At 36.7% G+C, this 18,622-nt stretch overlaps 1 protein-coding gene across 1 annotated transcript in view; it reads left to right on the forward strand.

Annotated features, from left to right (window-relative positions):
- LOC126162007 (nuclear fragile X mental retardation-interacting protein 1) overlaps positions 1–18,622 on the forward strand; it is a 161,119-nt gene that overhangs the window by 62,406 nt on the left and 80,091 nt on the right. Inside the window, exons 2-4 of the mRNA XM_049918229.1 lie at positions 2,581–2,828; positions 10,204–10,346; positions 17,023–17,202. Coding sequence (XP_049774186.1) covers positions 2,581–2,828; positions 10,204–10,346; positions 17,023–17,202 — 571 coding nt within the window. The remainder of the gene's footprint in view (positions 1–2,580; positions 2,829–10,203; positions 10,347–17,022; positions 17,203–18,622) is intronic.

The following is an 18,622-nucleotide window of genomic DNA, read 5'->3' on the forward strand; positions in this document are numbered from 1 at the left end:
AGACATTTCCAGGGGCAGATGTGGACTCTGACCATAATCTATTGGTTATGAACTGTAGATTAAAACTGAAGAAACTGCAAAAAGGTGGGAATTTAAGGAGATGGGACCTGGATAAACTGACTAAACCAGAGGTTATACAGAGTTTCAGGGAGAGCGTAAGGGAACAAATGGCAGGAATGGGGGAAAGAAATACAGTAGAAGAAGAATGGGCAGCTTTGAGGGATGAAGTAGTGAAGGTAGCAGAGGATCAAGTAGGTAAAAAGATGAGGGCTAGTAGAAATCATTGGGTAACAGAAGAAATATTGAATTTAATTGATGAAAGGAGAAAATATAAAAATGCAGTAAATGAAGCAGGCAAAAAGGAATACAAACGTCTCAAAAATGAGATCGACAGGAAGTGCAAAATGACTAAGCAGGGATTGCTAGAGGACAAAAGTAAGGATGTAGAGGCTTATCTCACTAGGGGCAAGATAGATACTGCCTACAGGAAAATTAAAGAGACCTTTGGAGAAAAGAGAGCCACTTGCATGAATATCAAGAGCTCAGATGGAAACCCAGTTCTAAGCAAAGAAGGGAATGCAGAAAGGTGGAAGGAGTATATAGAGGGCCTATACGAGGGCGATGTACTTGAGGACAATATTATAGAAATGGAAGAGGATGAAGATGAAATGGGAGATGTGATAGTGCGTGAAGAGTTTGACAGAGCACTGGAAGACCTGAGTCGAAACAAGGCCCCGGGAGTAGACAACATTCCATTAGAACTACTGACGGCCTTGGGAGAGCCAGTCCTAACAAAAATCTACCATCTGGTGAGGAAGATGTATGAGACAAGCGAAATACCCTCAGACTTCAAGAAGAATATAATAATTCCAATCCCAAAGAAAGCAGGTGTTGACACATGTGAAAATTACCAAACTATCAGTTTAATAAGTCACGGCTGCAAAACACTAACGCGAATTCTTTACAGACGAATGGAAAAACTAGTAGAAGCTAACCTTGGGGAAGATCAGTTTGGATTCCGTAGAAATATTCGAACATGTGAGGCAATACTGACCCTACGGCTTATCTTAGAAGCTAGATTAAGGAAAGGCAAACCTACAATTCTAGCATTTGTAGACTTAGAGAAAGCTATTGACAATGTTGACTGGAATACTCTGTTTCAAATTCTGAAGGTGGCAGGGGTAAAATATAGGGAGCGAAAGGCTATTTACATTTTGTATAGAAACCAAATGGCAGTTATAAGAGTTGAGGGGTATGAAAGGGAAGTAGTGGTTGGGAAGGGAGTGAGACAGGGTTGTAGCCTCTCCCTGATGTTATTCAATCTGTATATTGAGCAAGCAATAAAGGAAACAAAAGAAAAATTCAGAGTATGTATTAAAGTCCATGGAGAAGAAATAAAAACTTTAAGGTTCACCGATGACATTGTAATTCTGTCATAGACAGCAAAGGACTTGGAAGAGCAGTTGAACGGAATGGATTGTGTCTTGAAGGGAGGATATAAGATGAACATCAACAAAAGCAAAACAACGATAATGGAATGTAGTCGAATTAAATCAGGTGATGCTGAGGGAATTAGATTAGGAAATGAGGCACTTAAAGTAGTAAAGGAGTTTTGCTATTTGGGGAGCAAAATAACTGATGATGGTCGAAGTAGAGAGGCAATGGGAAGGAAAGCATTTCTGAAGAAGAGAAATTTGTTAACATCGAGTATAGATTTAAGTATCAGGAAGTCGTTTCTGAAAGTATTTGTATGGAGTGTAGCCACGTATGGAAGTGAAACATGGACGATAAATAGTTTAGACAAGAAGAGAATAGAAGCTTTCGAAATGTGGTACTACAGAAGAATGCTGAAGATTAGATGGGTAGATCACATAACTAATGAGGAGGTACTGAATAGGATTGGGGAGAAGAGAAGTTTGTGGCACAACTTGACTGGAAGAAGGGATCGGTTGGTAGGACATGTTCTGAGGCATCAAGGGATCATCAATTTAGTATTGGAGGGCAGTGTGGAGGGTAAAAATCGTAGAGGGAGACCAAGAGATGAATACACCAAGCAGATTCAGAAGGATGTAGGTTGCAGTAGGTACCCGGAGATGAAGCAGCTTGCACAGGATAGAGTAGCATGGAGTGCTGCATCAAACCAGTCTCAGGACTGAAGACCACAACAACAACAACAACAACAACAACAACAACAATTATTCAAGTATGTGTATTCCAGTAGGTTATTTGAACCTTTTTCTAGGTAACATCTCTGAGGGCACACACATCAGAACGGAAAGTTTAGTAAGTAGTTTAAGAGCATGTGTTTGTTAAAGGACATTTTTCTCAAAGATTATCAGAAATTTAGCTGGATTTCCTTGATACATAGAAAGTACATAGAAAGAAGTTAGCATGTAGAAATAAGTTACTTCTTTGTGAAATACCTACAGGTAAAAGAGTTACCGGTACATATGCATTTAAGAAGGATAGAATGGTGAAAATGGATGTATTGTGTGCATCTTGTTGAATAATGTAAATGAAGAGGATAAGAAGAAATGGTCTCTATTAAATAACTGATAATGTCCCTTATTATCCCTACAGGGTACCTGTTCTAAAGATGGCAGCCATTACTGTGAGACATGTGATCGAAGTTTTCGCTCTGAAGAAACTCTGACAGAACATCTGTCACAGCATCAGACTTGTGGTTTGGAAGGCTGTCAGTTCACCGCACATGCAGCTGTCGTCATGCGTCATGTTGAGATGCAGCATGCAACAGGACTGTACAGTAAGATCAGTGCCATCACAGACAAACCTGAAGACATAGCAAAATGGATTTCTGAACGCAAAAAGTAAGTTACGTTTTATACGGTCCACCATAAAGTCAATGAATTTCTTATTTGCTGGTGTTGAATTAAAACAGCAGATATGTCAATGAGAATTGATCATCACAAATAAAATAACTGTAGGGAATTGTATGTTCGAATTTGCTTTATCATGGCACAAAGTTATTCATATCAGCATGTTTTGTTTGTGTATTTAATAAGAAAATATAATGCATTACTGGTCTTAGAGCCCAGGTTTAGCTTTCGAGATTTTCATGTATTCAGTTAATTATGCTTTTTGTGGCAAAAGAGTTAATTCATTTCCATTGTGCATCTTTGGATGTAATAAACACAAATAATTATTTTTGTGTGTTTTAACATACCTGTAACAAATTTTCTTGTGCATCTTCAAGAATTACACCTTGAATTTTAATAATATAAGGATAATTTTTAAATGCAACTGTTACTGTGCCAATGTGCTACCTCACTTGGTTCAGTGTCCGTTAGAATTCTCTCTCTCCCTCCTCCTAATTTTTGAGCTTGACCTACCATACATTAACAGTAATGTGTGGTGAGCTGCATTTAAAATACTTGATTTACTTCAGTTCGTGTATGCATTCATATGCTGGAAACCTTGGTGAAATAGGTAACCAGGGTGGAAGGTGAAGGAAGATTTCCCATTGTACCTCATATTAGAGTTTCTTTTTACTTCATTACTGGGCTTATTCTCAGAATAACAATGCACTGTATTTTTGTTGTTAACTACACTAACATAATGCCCCTGTGTGGGCTGTAGTTAATGTTGTCTTTATGGTCTCTCAGGGCAGGAATGCATATGGTTATTGTAGTATATTCCTATATTCCTCACTTCATACTGGTTCTTGAGACTTTTTAATTAGGCTTTCATGGGCTACTTGGTGCCTATCTTAAAGCATCCAAGAGTTCTAATTTTTCATTATATCCATGATGCTCTCCCATTTTTCAAACAAATCTATGACCATATGTGTTGCCCTTCTTCATCTTTCAAAATCTTCTATTAGTTCTGTTTTGTATGGACTCCATGCACCTGAGCATGGGATGGTATGTAAGAGTGTTCTGTAGATAACCATATTTTCCCTGTATTGAACTGAAATCTGCCACCTGTTTCACCTACATATGATAAGTCGCAAACTTTACCATGGCACCAGATATCTTTTAGACATGTATTATGTATTGAATCATCTGTAATATTCAGTGTTAGAATTGTGGTATAGTTTCCATCATTATTTGAAGTTAAGGGACTCAGAACACGATTCACTAAGGAAAGAATGCCATCGAAAATGTTCCAATGTTAGTACGCGTGACCAAAGTGAAACACCACATCACATTAGTACTAAAACTAACCCGTGTGCCAAATGAGGTAACTGCTATTACTGAATGTTGTTTCCCTATCAAATACACGTATCCTCATATGGTACAAACATGTTCTTGCTTAAGGTAATTTCACACAAACACAGGAACTTAATGGTGATTGTAAGATGACATATATGTATCATTGCTTTCATTAGTTCAATCTGCCAATGATAATCATTTTAAGGTGTTACCAAATTCATTGTTATGAGACTGGAGTAAGCACAACTAAGAAACTGACTTTCAGATTGAAGTAATCGTAGGAGGTGGGTAGTCTTTAACAGGTACAAAAATACTAGGGAAATATGAAGCAATTTATAAACTGACCATCACCTGAACTGACAACATTAACACTGATGTGAATAAATGTACATAAGAGTGTCCTAGAAACATTACTACTTTTTAATGTATTTTTCTTGAACAGACACCAGTTTTTTGTTCATTAGAAAGATGTAAGTACCAGTATTTAACACTAAATTGAGAGTATAATTCTCGGGAAATCTGAGGTATTAACTTACTTAACTCAGGACATAATATTTATGTAAACCCTTTAGCAAGCAGACTAAATGTTATGAGGCCACACGATATATGAGCATTATTGTTTCCAGAAAAAAGTATTGCACAATCTACGTTTTTTGTTTGTGAGATAGACATGGTGATGCACAAAACTAGTCTATAAGGTATGTTTCAGTAAAAGTTATATTATTTTAATATGACTGTATTTATTACTTCTAATATTTGTTACAAACTACAACAAGAAATTATTCTTGCTCTTTTACCTGATGGCGCCAACAGTTCAATTTCCAACCTACAGGGAACAGTGTATTTCTCTCTCTCTCTCTCTCTCTCTCTCTCTCTCTCTCTCTCTGATATATGAAGGAACATACTTTTCCAAGTAGTCAACAAAATGTTGAACTCAGTAGCTGATTTGATTTGGGAAAACCTGATAGTGGATGTGAAACAGTGTGTGCTAGAACTATCCAACCTCCTATGTTGTACTCCTATTAATAATTAATTTTTTCTCATTTTCCATTTTCTCTAGTTATCCATATCATGAAGTAGGTATATTCAGAAGTATTGGGACTTTTGTGTTTTCATGAGGTTTTTGTGAGATGTACGTGATTTTTCGTTGTATTGGTAAACTTCGGTGAAATGTATGTGTACACTGGTAGCCATATTGTATGTTCAGTTACTTGTCAAGAAAGTTACATATATTTTCTTACAAGTGGTGATTATTAACATGGTTTAAAAATAGATCAAAGAATTTTTGTATAGAAATGAAATAAAATTTAACTATTTTGAATATTGCTACTGGTGGTGCATACTGGGTAAAATGAGGGTTTACGAGTGATATAAACATTTCCAAAATGGCTGTGAAGATGTTGAAGATAAAGAGTGTTCTGTATGCTCTGGAACATTAACTACTGATGAAAACGTGGAAAAGTGAAAGAAATGATTATGAATGATAACAGAATCAGTCAGAGAAGTTGCTGATGACATTGGTGTATCAATTGGCTCATGCCATGAAATTGTTTGGGATGTTTTGGCAATGAAATGTGTGACAGCGAATTTGTGCCAAATGCCTCTGTTGCTTGTTTGTGAATTTTTACTGAGAAACAACACTGTAATGATGCCCCAGCCTCCATGTTCGGCACATATGGCCCTGTGACTTTTTTCTGCATATTAGAGAGACCTTTGGAGGCCCATCATTTTACAAGCATAGATGAGATTAAAAGATAAAGAGTTTCGGGGATTGGAAGAAGTGCTGGCATAAGTGTATATAGTATCTATTGGTGACTGCTTTGAAGTAGATAACATTAATGTAGATGAATAAATGAAATTATTTCCAAAAAAATGTATGTAATGTATGCCCACATGGGTCAAAGTGTTATTCACACCATATTCCATGCAAATTCATTATTCAGATGATAACTTTCAGTATGCTGATTTGTGATGTGTTTAGTTTTACTGGAAATCATATTGATTAAAAGAAATGAATAACTGAAATGATCATAATGACATCAAATCTCAAACTTTGACTGAACTGATCAGTGGTTTCAACACATACCACTAGAAAAACTTTACAGTAACCTATTTTAATTCTCCGGAAACTAATTAACTTAACAGATAATTCATATTGAAGTCTAGACGCAACCAAAATTACCTTTGGCTTTGTGCCAGTATGCCTTTCTAATTTCCACATTTCTGGACCAAATGTCGCCCATATTTAATCAATAAAGCCAATAATTAGGAATTTGCAGAAAATATCATGATTTCTAATATGAAAACTGTACTTGTAAATATGTAATTCCAGTGGATACACTAAATAGTTCTGCAACCTTTTGTAATTTGTTAACTAACTACTTATTACATAAACCAGATTATTGCTTGAAGCTGTAGCTCATCTACTCTAGTAAATGTCAACCATACAGTTTCATAAACAAATGTGTGTTTTCAAAGTATCTAAATATTCCACCCCACCAAAAATCTTCCATCCATGGCTAACCATTATCATGTTAACTTCTGTGCAGCGAGTGCACGTGCTGCAGTCTTCATATGAACTACTCTCTATCTGTATCCACAATTATGCAGTGAAGTTGGTACCTAGAAAGTACTCTGTTAACATGTGAACTCAAGTTTGTCCTCATCTGGATCAAGTGCTGCAACGTAGTGTATAAATTCTGTGAACAATCATATCTCCAAGAATTCACTTGTTCCTGTCATTTCTCTTGTTAACAGTAGGCACTGTGAAATATCTCCATTAATTTCTTTGGTTGTTGTGGGTAAAAACTGTGTTTACCGCACTGCAGGTCTGTCACTGCTTAATACTGTTCAGTACTCAAAAAAGATTTTCAGTTAAGAGACAACAAACTGTGAATAAGTAAAGTATCATGTCATATTAGTTTTATCTTTTAATAAGGGTGTATATTGTCTACCTTTATCATAAATTAATGCTTAACCTGAAAAACACTTCACAGAAGTAGTGAAACTTGTACCAAGTTTACTGTTGTTTTAATAGATATCTATTTTTTTACCATAAATTAATAAATTGTACAAGACTACTGAGAACATCTGTCACATATCAAACTCATAAATTAAAAGATTGGGACCAACTGAATATTGTGGTACACATTGAAACAAACAATGCCTTTTATCTGAGATCCAAGGTCGTACTTGTATCTTTCCAGTGACTAGAGAGAGGGTTGAGAGTACCAACCTTCCTCATACAATTTCAACAAAGCTCACAATCTGCAGCATTGTCCCCAGAACAGATTGTGGCTCCCATGTGCTGAACTGAGTGGAAGGCTCTATCCAAAGACTCTGAGGGTTCTGTGACAAACTAGGCTGAGACTTCCTAGATTTGCACCATATGGTTGAGAGTTAGATGCCTGCCCTAAACAGGTCAAGTGTGCACTGTACATCAGAGGCTAGCTGACAGTGTGTGGGATGCAAACAATGGTTTATTTAGATTACACAACTCTCCATCCAATCCAGTTAACAGTAGCTGTTACCAGCGTAAGATCTGAAGAATTGCCTCCAGCAGATGAGTGTGTCAAAATCCTAGTGATCAATTGTCAAAGCATTTGCAACAAAGTGCCAGAATTTGAAGTGCTTCTGAAAAGCTCTGAAGCTCACATAATATAAACACAGAAAGCAGGTTAAAACTTGAGGTTTATAGTAGTGAGATAATTGGGGGAAAATTGATAGGGAAACTGGAAATGGATGTGGTGTATTTGTCGTAGTAGACTAGGAATTTAAATCCAGCAAGATAGAAATTGAACAGATTGTTTTGGCAACACTCAGTATCAAGGGCATGCATAAAATTATAATAGGATCGTTCTATCAATAACCGGATTCTCCTCCTAAAGTAACCAAACACTTTAGAGGAAACTTCATTTCACTTGTACAAGAGTTTTCTTATCATACCGTAATCATTAAGGAGACTTTAATCATCCAACAATTGATTGAGGTAATTGTAGTTTTGTTAGTGGTGAGGGTAACAAGACATCATGTGAAAAAATTCTAAATGCCCTCTCTGGAAACTACCTAGAACAGGTAGTTCAGAACTCAACTTGTAATGGAAATATATTAGGTCTAATGACAACACACAGAACTGCCCTCTTTGAGGAACACCACATCGGAGGTGGTATTGGTGACCATGAGGCAGTTACAGCAACAATGAATACCAAAACACAAAGGACATCTAAAACAAGCAGAAAGATCTATATGTTCAGCAAACTAGACAGAGAAATGATAGTGTCATGCCTCAAAGAGGAACTTGAAACTTTTAGCTCAAGACATGAGCATGTAGAGGAACTATGGCTCAAGTTAGAAAGAATAGTTGCCCATACACTGAATAGATATATACCCAGTAGAACAGTTTATAATGGGAGAGATCCTCCATGGTGTACGGTCACTGTAAAAAAACTTCTAAAGAAACATAGACTACTATATAGACTACTATATAAGACGTATAAAACAAAGCACAGGGCTATAGATACAGAGATGCTGAATGAAACGTGTTTGTCAGTGAAAAGAGCAATCCATGAAGTCTTCAGTGACTACTGTTGCAGAATATTGTCAAATGATCTTTCACAAAACCCATAGAAATTCAGGTCATGTATAAATTCTGTTAGAGGCACCAATGTTAGTGTCCAGGCTATCATGGATGAGACAGGAACTGAAACTGAGGGTAGCAAAGCAAAAGTTGAAATGCTTAACTCTTGTTTTCAAATGTTCCTTTACAAAGGGAAACCCAGAAGTAGTCCCCAAATTTAATTTTGTACCACAAAAAAGATGAGTGATATAACTATTAGTGTCAGTGGCATTGAGAAACAGCTGAAATCGCTAAAACTGAACAAAGCTCCAGGGCCCAGTGGAGTCCCTATCAGATTCTATACTCAATTCATGGCTGAGTTAGCCCCTCTGTTAACAATAATCTATCGTAAATCTCTCCAACAAAAAACTGTGTCCAGTAGCTGGAAGAAAGTACAGGTTTGACATCTATTTGTTGTAGAGTGTTAGATGACCTTAGCTCAAACATTATGAGGTATCTTGAACAGAATGACCTCATCCTTGCCAGCCAGTGTGAATTTCGAAAACATAGATCGTGTGAAAACCAAACTGCACTTTTCTCACACAACATCCTGAAAGCCATGGATCAAGACAGCTGGGTAGCTGCAGTATTTCTTGATTTCCAGAAAGCATTTGACTTGGTACCACATGTACACTTATTATCAAAAGTACAGTCGAATTGGGTAATATGTGGCTGGATTGAGGATTTCTTGGTAGGGAGGATGTAGCATATTATCTTGAAAGTAGAGTCATCAACAGATATAGAGGTAACTTTAGGTGTTGTAAATGCTTTGTACTTCAGTGCTCGGAAATTATCAACTCTTCAAAAACATTTTTTAGTGTTTTATTTATTTATTTTCGAGAATAACATTATAGTGCTAGCAGTTAACATAGTCTGTAAGGTCTCCTTGTCAGTCATTTTACCAGCTTATTTCGTCAACATTTGCCTTTCAAGCCAGCTTACTGCATACAGCACTAAGCTGTATGTCATCCTGAAGGCTTTGTTGCAGATGAAGAATGGTAGCATGGATAAAGGACTGTTTCATGTGCTTCTTTTTCCTCAGTGCTCTCCTAGCAAATTAATGGTCATAATTACCCAGAACACTGTTCTAGAACATTAGCTTCTGATTTTCATGTTTATGTGTAAGAGATGTCTATAAATATAAACCGGGTAACAGGCCACCATTGTTGGATCCTTGTAGAAGTTTTTCTAGGCAACATTTTCATGTTGTGTTATTAGCTAATAAATCAGTTTAATTGAAAAAATGGTCATTGTAAGGGTACCCGACTTGTAAGTAACCTTTAAGAAGAGATATTTTGATGCAAAATATAGTGCCAAATTCATACAAATATAGATGTCATTTTGGAAAGTTATCTCCTGCTAGATTAAGTTTAATAATGATATAATTATCTCATTTCATGATCATTATTCTTACAGACGTTATCCAACTAAAGAAAACATTGAGAAACAGAAGAAGGAACGTGAGGAGAAAATGAAACGAGGTGAAAGGTTAGAGGATCAGAAAACTAGGTTTAACCCTGATTTTTCAGTAAGAAGAGGAAGACGTAATGAATCGAGAGGTAGTTACATGTACAGAGCTTTTCTTCTTGTTAGTGCAGACATTCAAATTCAGAGCACTGAATCACAATTTCCATATAATTAAATAAAAGATAGACCTCTGTCTTGCCAAAATTAATGTGACGATAAATGAAAAAATGTTACAGGAGTGGTTCAGATGTGGAGTAAAAATGATATTACAATAATATCCACTGTTTTATTTCATAGAACAATATATTTTCTTCATACACAAAATCTAGTCATTTGGTTGATGTGAATGTTACATTGTAAACAAAAACAGAAAATTTGAAAATGCTTAATACTTATAACTCTGACATTGTATATGTTCTTTTGCAGTCATGACATCTTAGTACTAAGTTATTTTTTAGTGATTACTGAGTGTATTATCTTTCATTACGTTCATTGAAGTCAGTGAATTGAATCTGGTTTTGAGAATTTGGATACACTTTAAATTGAAGGTCTTCTGTGACTGAGGATGGTTTGTTTGCAGTACTCTAAATTTCTATTTCCCCTGAATGTGTAACATGTTTGTGGTATCTCCTGTTGTTTTAAATGTCTAGAAATGTTTACTTTCAATGTTGACGGCTTATTGTATGTGGAGTATTAGACATGGGACAATAGACATGTGATAATATCACCATAACTTACACATTAATTTTTTGTGTTACTGCTGCACTGACCAGAAGTAAAGGGTCGACAAAAAGTAGTTAAAATTGCATACAGAGTTTTTGAGTGAAAGAAAAAGTTTAAATCCTCAAAACTGTCCATTCTAATAACATGTCTTGGATTTTATGCAGTAAATCAATTATATTCTGTCCACACACTGGTTATTTTTTTATTTATATGTTTTCCAGTTTTCCCATTTCTTATATTACAAACCATTTACCCTGCCCCCACCCAATCATATTGCCTCTCCACAGCTTACACTCTGCCATGTGGTCCTTCCACTTTTGCTCCCTGTGATGGTGCCTCACTACATAATGTGCCACTGCTCTCTCCTCTTCCCTGCCTCCCTTGGATCTCCACCCCTCGTCACGTTCTTACCGTCTTGTCTCTCTGCCTCCCCAACTGTCTCTTGCCTCTCCATGTTTTAGCCACCTTCCCCCTGAATACCTTCTCAGATATCCTCCCCCTTGCCCTGTTGTCACACATCCTCTTTTCAATTACCTTTGTATGTTTCTCACTCCCATCTCTCTCCCCTCTCTGTAACCTCCCCTCCCTCCCCACTCCCTCTCTAATCCTATTACCACAACCTTTTCCAACCATCTTTTCTTCTCTTTGTTCTCACCTTCTTCACATCTTTTCAAAGATGATCAATGGAAAAAATTGCACTGTACAGCATTGACTTCATAATCAGCCCACAATGTTTCCTTTATTTTGCAAATATCGTCCTTTATTATTATTGTTGTTGTTGTTGTTGTTGTTGTCATAGTTATCATTATTATCCATTTCCTTCTTTATGTTAACTTTTTCACTGCAGTTGACATGTATAGGTGCTCCACTTGCATTTTCGTACAGTGCTATTAATGTATGTATACACCCTTAACTGTTGACCTCTTAGTGTTGCAGACAAGTTACGTACATATCTCGGTTAATAACAAAAATGAGAATTTACCAACAACATATGTGCCTTCTATCATTTGCAAAAACCATGTTTTACTATCTTGAACTGTATATCAAATATGATGATTGTTATGACCCCATAATACCCTATTCAAAGGTTGGAAAAGGGTGCTTTGTTCCCAACCGTCCATTGGATATAAACATCAGTAACTTAAGTTTAAATAAATAGTTTAAATAAAAAAGTTTAAATAAAATTTCAGTATCTTATTACATTTCATATACTGCAATGTATGAGCTAAAATCAGTCATACACAAAGTTTACGCAATGCTTTTTTACATCTGCAGCCTCTTTAAAATTTTGTGCAACATTTTACTTCATTTGATGCAGTGCAGTAAATATGATATACAGTAAAAGAAGTTCAGTTCTTTATCGAGTGAAGGTGAAAAGTGTAAATGATCAGTAATTATGCTGCCAGTTTTGATATGTTTCATATTATTGTTACATATTTTTACATGTTTCACAAGAATTACATAATTATGTATTTACACATTATACCTCATAAAATTGCATATTATTGCTTTTTTACCATTCTTATTTACCCACACTCCTAGTAGACTGGCCCTTTGAAAAATATCCAAATCTAATGTACCATAACAGCTAAAGACAGGAAGTAAATTGCCTATAAAAATAATGAGTTCATGACTGTGTGTGTGTGTGTGTGTGTGTGTGTGTGTGTGTGTGTGTGTGTTCAACAGTAGCTCGTTTTGTGAATGGGCAGTCTCAATTCCGGGGTCTGAGGATTTCAAAAAGAAGAAGAAGAAGAAGAAGAAGAAGAAGAAAGTTGTTATCTATTCAGATGCTGCAACCGCCTTGTCAAAGGTGGCAAGTACCCTACGTGTATTCTGTCCATATTTAATCCAGTTCATCGTCTGGCCTATGTAGTGAAACAGATCATTGAAGAAGTGTGAGGCACCTACCCAGAAGTAAATAAGATAATTTCATGCACAGAGAAAGTCTTTCTCAAAGCCCTGATTTGTGTGTGTCTCTTTCAAAAATTGCTCCCAAACCTAGCTTTGTTGCCCTACTCTATGGTAATGTGGTGGGGTGCGTGGATCGAAACTGTTGGCTCTTTTAATGAACATTTTTATGCTGTCATATCTATGATTGATTCATTTCCAAGAGAATCATCAGTTTCCTCATGAGAGCCAGAAAATGCTTTCACCGAACCTAAAATCAGAAATCTGGCATACATCCATATGAAATTTGTCTTCCTTGCCACAGACATTAAAGAATTAGAATCCATCAGGTTGCCTTTACAGATGTTGTTGAGGATGTCAAATGCAAACTAACTGACATTAAAGACGACGTTCAGCAGATAGCAGTGAATAGGTTTGACACTATGTTTTACTACTATCTGCAATATCCTCAGTGGGGGACAAGATGCTCCAGCTGTCGTTCCCTAAAAGTTTCACTATTAATATCCTGTGACATGGAGAGATCATTTTTCTTCACAAAAACATTATTTTTGATTAGTGACATTCTGCAGAGAATTTGGAGAAGTATCTGATCATTCATTGCCCATTAGAATGAAAGGTAACTGCAGTGAAGATGAACATTTTAGTAAACAGATGTGACTGAAACTAACTTCCTTTAATTTGAGCAAGATAGACTTCAAAAATTATAATGCACCTTCTTAATGTACATTTTATGTTTCTGGCATGTTAAAATGTGCATTAAGATAAAACAGTAGGATGTACTGTTTTTCAAAAGTTGATTTCGCTTGAAATTATTGCTTTATGTAAAATATTTATGAAATATGTTCATGATAGCATATTAAATGATGATGGCGTCCTCTTGGGTAAAATATTCCGGAGGTAAAATAGTCCCCTATTCGGATCTCCGGGCGGGGACTACTCAAGAGGATGTCGTTATCAGGAGAAAGAAAACTGGTGTTCTACGGATCGGAGCGTGGAATGTCAGATCCCTTAATCGGGCAGGTAGGTTAGAAAATTTAAAAAGGGAAATGGATAGGTTAAAGTTAGATATAGTGGGAATTAGTGAAGTTCGGTGGCAGGAGGAACAAGACTTCTGGTCAGGTGACTACAGGGTTATAAACACAAAGTCAAATAGGGGTAATGCTGGAGTAGGTTTAATAATGAACAGGAAAATAGGAGTGCGGGGAAGCTACTACAAACAGCATAGTGAACGCATTATTGTGGCCAAGATAGATATGAAGCCCACACCTACTACAGTAGTACAAGTTTATATGCCAACTAGCTCTGCAGATGACGAAGAAATTGAAGAAATGTATGATGAAATAAAAGAAATTATTCAGATTGTGAAGGGAGATGAAAATTTAATAGTCATGGGTGACTGGAATTCGAGTGTAGGAAAAGGGAGAGAAGGAAACGTAGTAGGTGAATATGGATTGGGGATAAGAAATGAAAGAGGGAGCCGCCTGGTAGAATTTTGCACAGAGCACAACTTAATCATAGCTAACATTTGGTTTAAGAATCATGATAGAAGGTTGTATACGTGGAAGAATCCTGGAGATACTAGAAGGTATCAGATAGATTATATAATGGTAAGACAGAGATTTAGGAACCAAGTTTTAAATTGTAAGACATTTCCAGGGGCAGATGTGGACTCTCACCACAATCTATTGGTTATGACCTGTAGATTAAAACTGAAGAAACTGCAAAAAAATGGGAATTTAAGGAGATGGGACCTGGATAAACTGAAAGAACCAGAAGTTGTACAGAGTTTCAGGGAGAGCATAAGGGAACAATTGACAGGAATGGGGGAAAGAAATACAGTAGAAGAAGAATGGGTAGCTTTGAGGGATGAAGTAGTGAAGGCAGCAGAGAATCAAGTAGGTAAAAAGATGAGGGCTAGTAGAAATCCTTGGGTAACAGAAGAAATATTGAATTTAATTGATGAAAGGAGAAAATATAAAAATGTAGCAAGTGAAGCAGGCAAAAAGGAATACAAACGTCTCAAAAATGAGATCGACAGGAAGTGCAAAATGGCTAAGCAGGGATGGCTAGAGGACAAATGTAAGGATGTAGAGGCTTATCTCACTAGGGGTAAGATAGATACTGCCTACAGGAAAATTAAAGAGACCTTTGGAGATAAGAGAACCACTTGTATGAACATCAAGAGCTCAGATGGAAACCCAGTTCTAAGCAAAGAAGGGAAAGCAGAAAGGTGGAAGGAGTATATTGAGGATCTATACAAGGGCGATGAACTTGAGGACAATATTATGGAAATGGAAGAGGATGTAGATGAAGACGAAATGGGAGATACAATACTGCGTGAAGAGTTTGACAGAGCACTGAAAGACCTGAGTCGAAACAAGGCCCCCGGAGTAGACAACATTCCATTGGAACTACTGACGGCCTTGGGAGAGCCAGTCCTGACAAAACTCTACCATCTGGTGAGCAAGATGTATGAAACAGGCGAAATACCCTCAGATTTCAAGAAGAATATAATAATTCCAATTCCAAAGAAAGCAGGTGTTGACAGATGTGAAAATTACCGAACAATCAGTTTAATAAGCCACAGCTGCAAAATACTAACACGAATTCTTTACAGACGAATGGAAAAACTGGTAGAAGCCGACCTCGGGGAAGATCAGTTTGGATTCCGTAGAAATGTTGGAACACGTGAGGCAATACTGACATTACCACTTATCTTAGAAGAAAGATTAAGGAAAGGAAAACCTACGTTTCTAGCATTTGTAGACTTAGAGAAAGCTTTTGACAATGTTGACTGGAATACTCTCTTTCAAATTCTAAAGGTGGCAGGGGTAAAATACAGGGAGCGAAAGGCTATTTACAATTTGTACAGAAACCAGATGGCAGTTATAAGAGTCGAGGGACATGAAAGGGAAGCAGTGGTTAAGAAGGGAGTAAGACAGGGTTGTAGCCTCTCCCCGATGTTATTCAATCTGTATATTGAGCAAGCAGTAAAGGAAACAAAAGAAAAATTCGGAGTAGGTATTAAAATCCATGGAGAAGAAATAAAAACGTTGAGGTACGCCGATGACATTGTAATTCTGTCAGAGACAGCAAAGGACTTGGAAGAGCAGTTGAATGGAATGGATGGTGTCTTGAAGGGAGGATATAAGATGAACATCAATAAAAGCAAAACGAGGATAATGGAATGTAGTCGAATTAAGTCGGGTGATGTTGAGGGTATTAGATTAGGAAATGAGACACTTAAAATAGTAAAGGAGTTTTGCTATTTGGGGAGCAAAATAACTGATGATGGTCGAAGTAGAGAGGATATAAAATGTAGACTGGCAATGGCAAGGAAAGCGTTTCTGAAGAAGAGAAATTTGTTAACATCGAGTATAGATTTAAGTGTCAGGAAGTCATTTCTGAAAGTATTTGTATGGAGTGTAGCCATGTATGGAAGTGAAACATGGACGGTAAATAGTTTGGACAAGAAGAGAATAGAAAGTTTCGAAATGTGGTGCTACAGAAGAATGCTGAAGATTAGATGGGTAGATCACATAACTAATGAGGAAGTATTGAATAGGATTGGGGAGAAGAGAAGTTTGTGGTACAACTTGACCAGAAGAAGGGATCAGTTGGTAGGACATGTTCTGAGGCATCAAGGGATCACCAATTTAGTATTGGAGGGCAGCGTGGAGGGTAAAAATCGTAGGGGGAGACCAAGAGATGAATACACTAAGCAGATTCAGAGGGATGTAGGTTGCAGTAGGTACTGGGAGATGAAGAAGCTTGCACAGGATAGAGTAGCATGGAGAGCTGCATCAAACCAGTCTCAGGACTGAAGACCATAACAACAACAACAGCAATATTACCTGACATATGTTATCCATTATCATTACAAAAATATGAACGTATTTTGTGTGTTGATATTACATAAAAATCTGGGCTCGAGGTATGTCGTACCTTCCTTTTAAAGATTTTTAATTTTTGCTTTCTGTGTGGATTATTTCAGTCTGGGTATGTCTGAGGGATTCATGATATGTGAACTTAGAATGGCACCATTGCAGAACAAATAACATTAAACACATTATTTTAACATCAGTTGTTCCTGAACTGTTTTAATTAATTAATTCTTTCTTTTCAATGTAAAAAAAGGTTCACTACATATGAGAGGAAAAAGATCAGCAAGCAGAGCTGATAATACTATCAATACAAAACCAGCAAAAATAAACAGAGCCCCTCGAAAGACACGACAGCAGATCTCGATGACATATCATTCAGATGAAGAAGAGAATAGAAACTGCAGAGGCAAACTACCTGCATTTCTTGGCACAGGTACAGTCTTATTTTAATTTTATTATTATTATTATTATTATTATTATTATTATTATTAAAGTTCTCATTGGTAGTAGCTTTTAAACACTTAAAAATGAAGACAATGATTCACTGATTTGCATGATGTTTCATTTTCAATATTTTTGGATGTTTAGTGAATGTGAATCTTCATATCATCACAAGAGCACATGACTCATTTGTATTAGTGTTTTTTTTCTCAAAGAACACTGGTATCAAACTTCCTGGAAGATCACAACTGTGTGCTGGACTGAGACTCAAACTCGGGACCTTTGCCTTTTGCGGGCTAGTGCTCCACCAGCTGAGCTACCCAAGCATCACTCACGACCCATCCTCACAGCTTTACTTCCACAGGTACCTTTTCTCCTACCTTCCAAACCTCACAGAAGCTCGTGAGTCATGCTTGGGTAGCTCGTTTGGTAGAGCACTTGCACGCAAAAGGCAAAGGTCCCCCAAGTTTGAGTCTCAATCCGGCACACAGTTTTAATCTCCCAGGAAGTTTCATATCAGCACACACTTTGCTGCAGAGTGAAAAATCAACCTGACAACCATTCAGCCCTCTTCAGGTGAGGTGATTGACTGGTCGTCACTGAAATGTGGTTAGATGTCATTGTCATCAAACTGCGATCTCAAAACAGCGTGGGAAAAAAACAAAAGACAATCGCATCCTTGCTATCAAAACAAACATAAGGTGAATTTTACAATTATATATTCTGTGTCAGGGATGTGTGATGTGATATAATCAGGTGCCTGCATTATGAATGAAGTAGAAGCAAAAAAAGAAAAAAAAATGCAGTGTTACTTTTTGCCAAGTGTTTCGTTTTGTTACTTTTTGCCAAGTGTTTCGTTTTGTTACCTTTTGCCAAGTGTTTCGTTTTGTTACTTTTGCCAAGTGTTTTGTTTTGTTTTGTTACTTTCGCCAAGTGTTTTGTTTCGTTACTTTTTGCCAAATGCTATTTTTTATTAGATTCATTGTTATTTTATGTCAAATTAGTTGTATTACTGCTAAAATAATTGCGTTTTTGTCACATTTGGTATTTTTTTTTTTTTTGCCAACGTCAGTGGTTTCTCCAAAATTCAGTATAATTTATTTTAGCAACTTCCATGTCATTTTTGCCAAATTCAGCACTTTTTTCCAAATTTGGTTTGTTCTTTTTTTTCCAAATTGGCATTGGTTTCTGCCAGAATGGGTGTTGGTTTCTGCCAGAATGGTTTGTATTTTTTGCCAATGTCAGTGCTATTTTTGTCCTCAAAGCCAAGTTCATTACACATCAAATGAACAACCATTTTTAAGGTTACACATGAAACTTAGCCTTGAGGAGATGAGGATGCTAAATGCAGTTTTAACATTTAAGGACTAACAGTTACAAATGTTAAAAAAACTCCCATCCTCAGATTTCTA

This window comes from Schistocerca cancellata, chromosome 2 (genome assembly GCF_023864275.1).
Source record: "Schistocerca cancellata isolate TAMUIC-IGC-003103 chromosome 2, iqSchCanc2.1, whole genome shotgun sequence".
Lineage (NCBI taxonomy): Eukaryota > Metazoa > Arthropoda > Insecta > Orthoptera > Acrididae > Schistocerca > Schistocerca cancellata.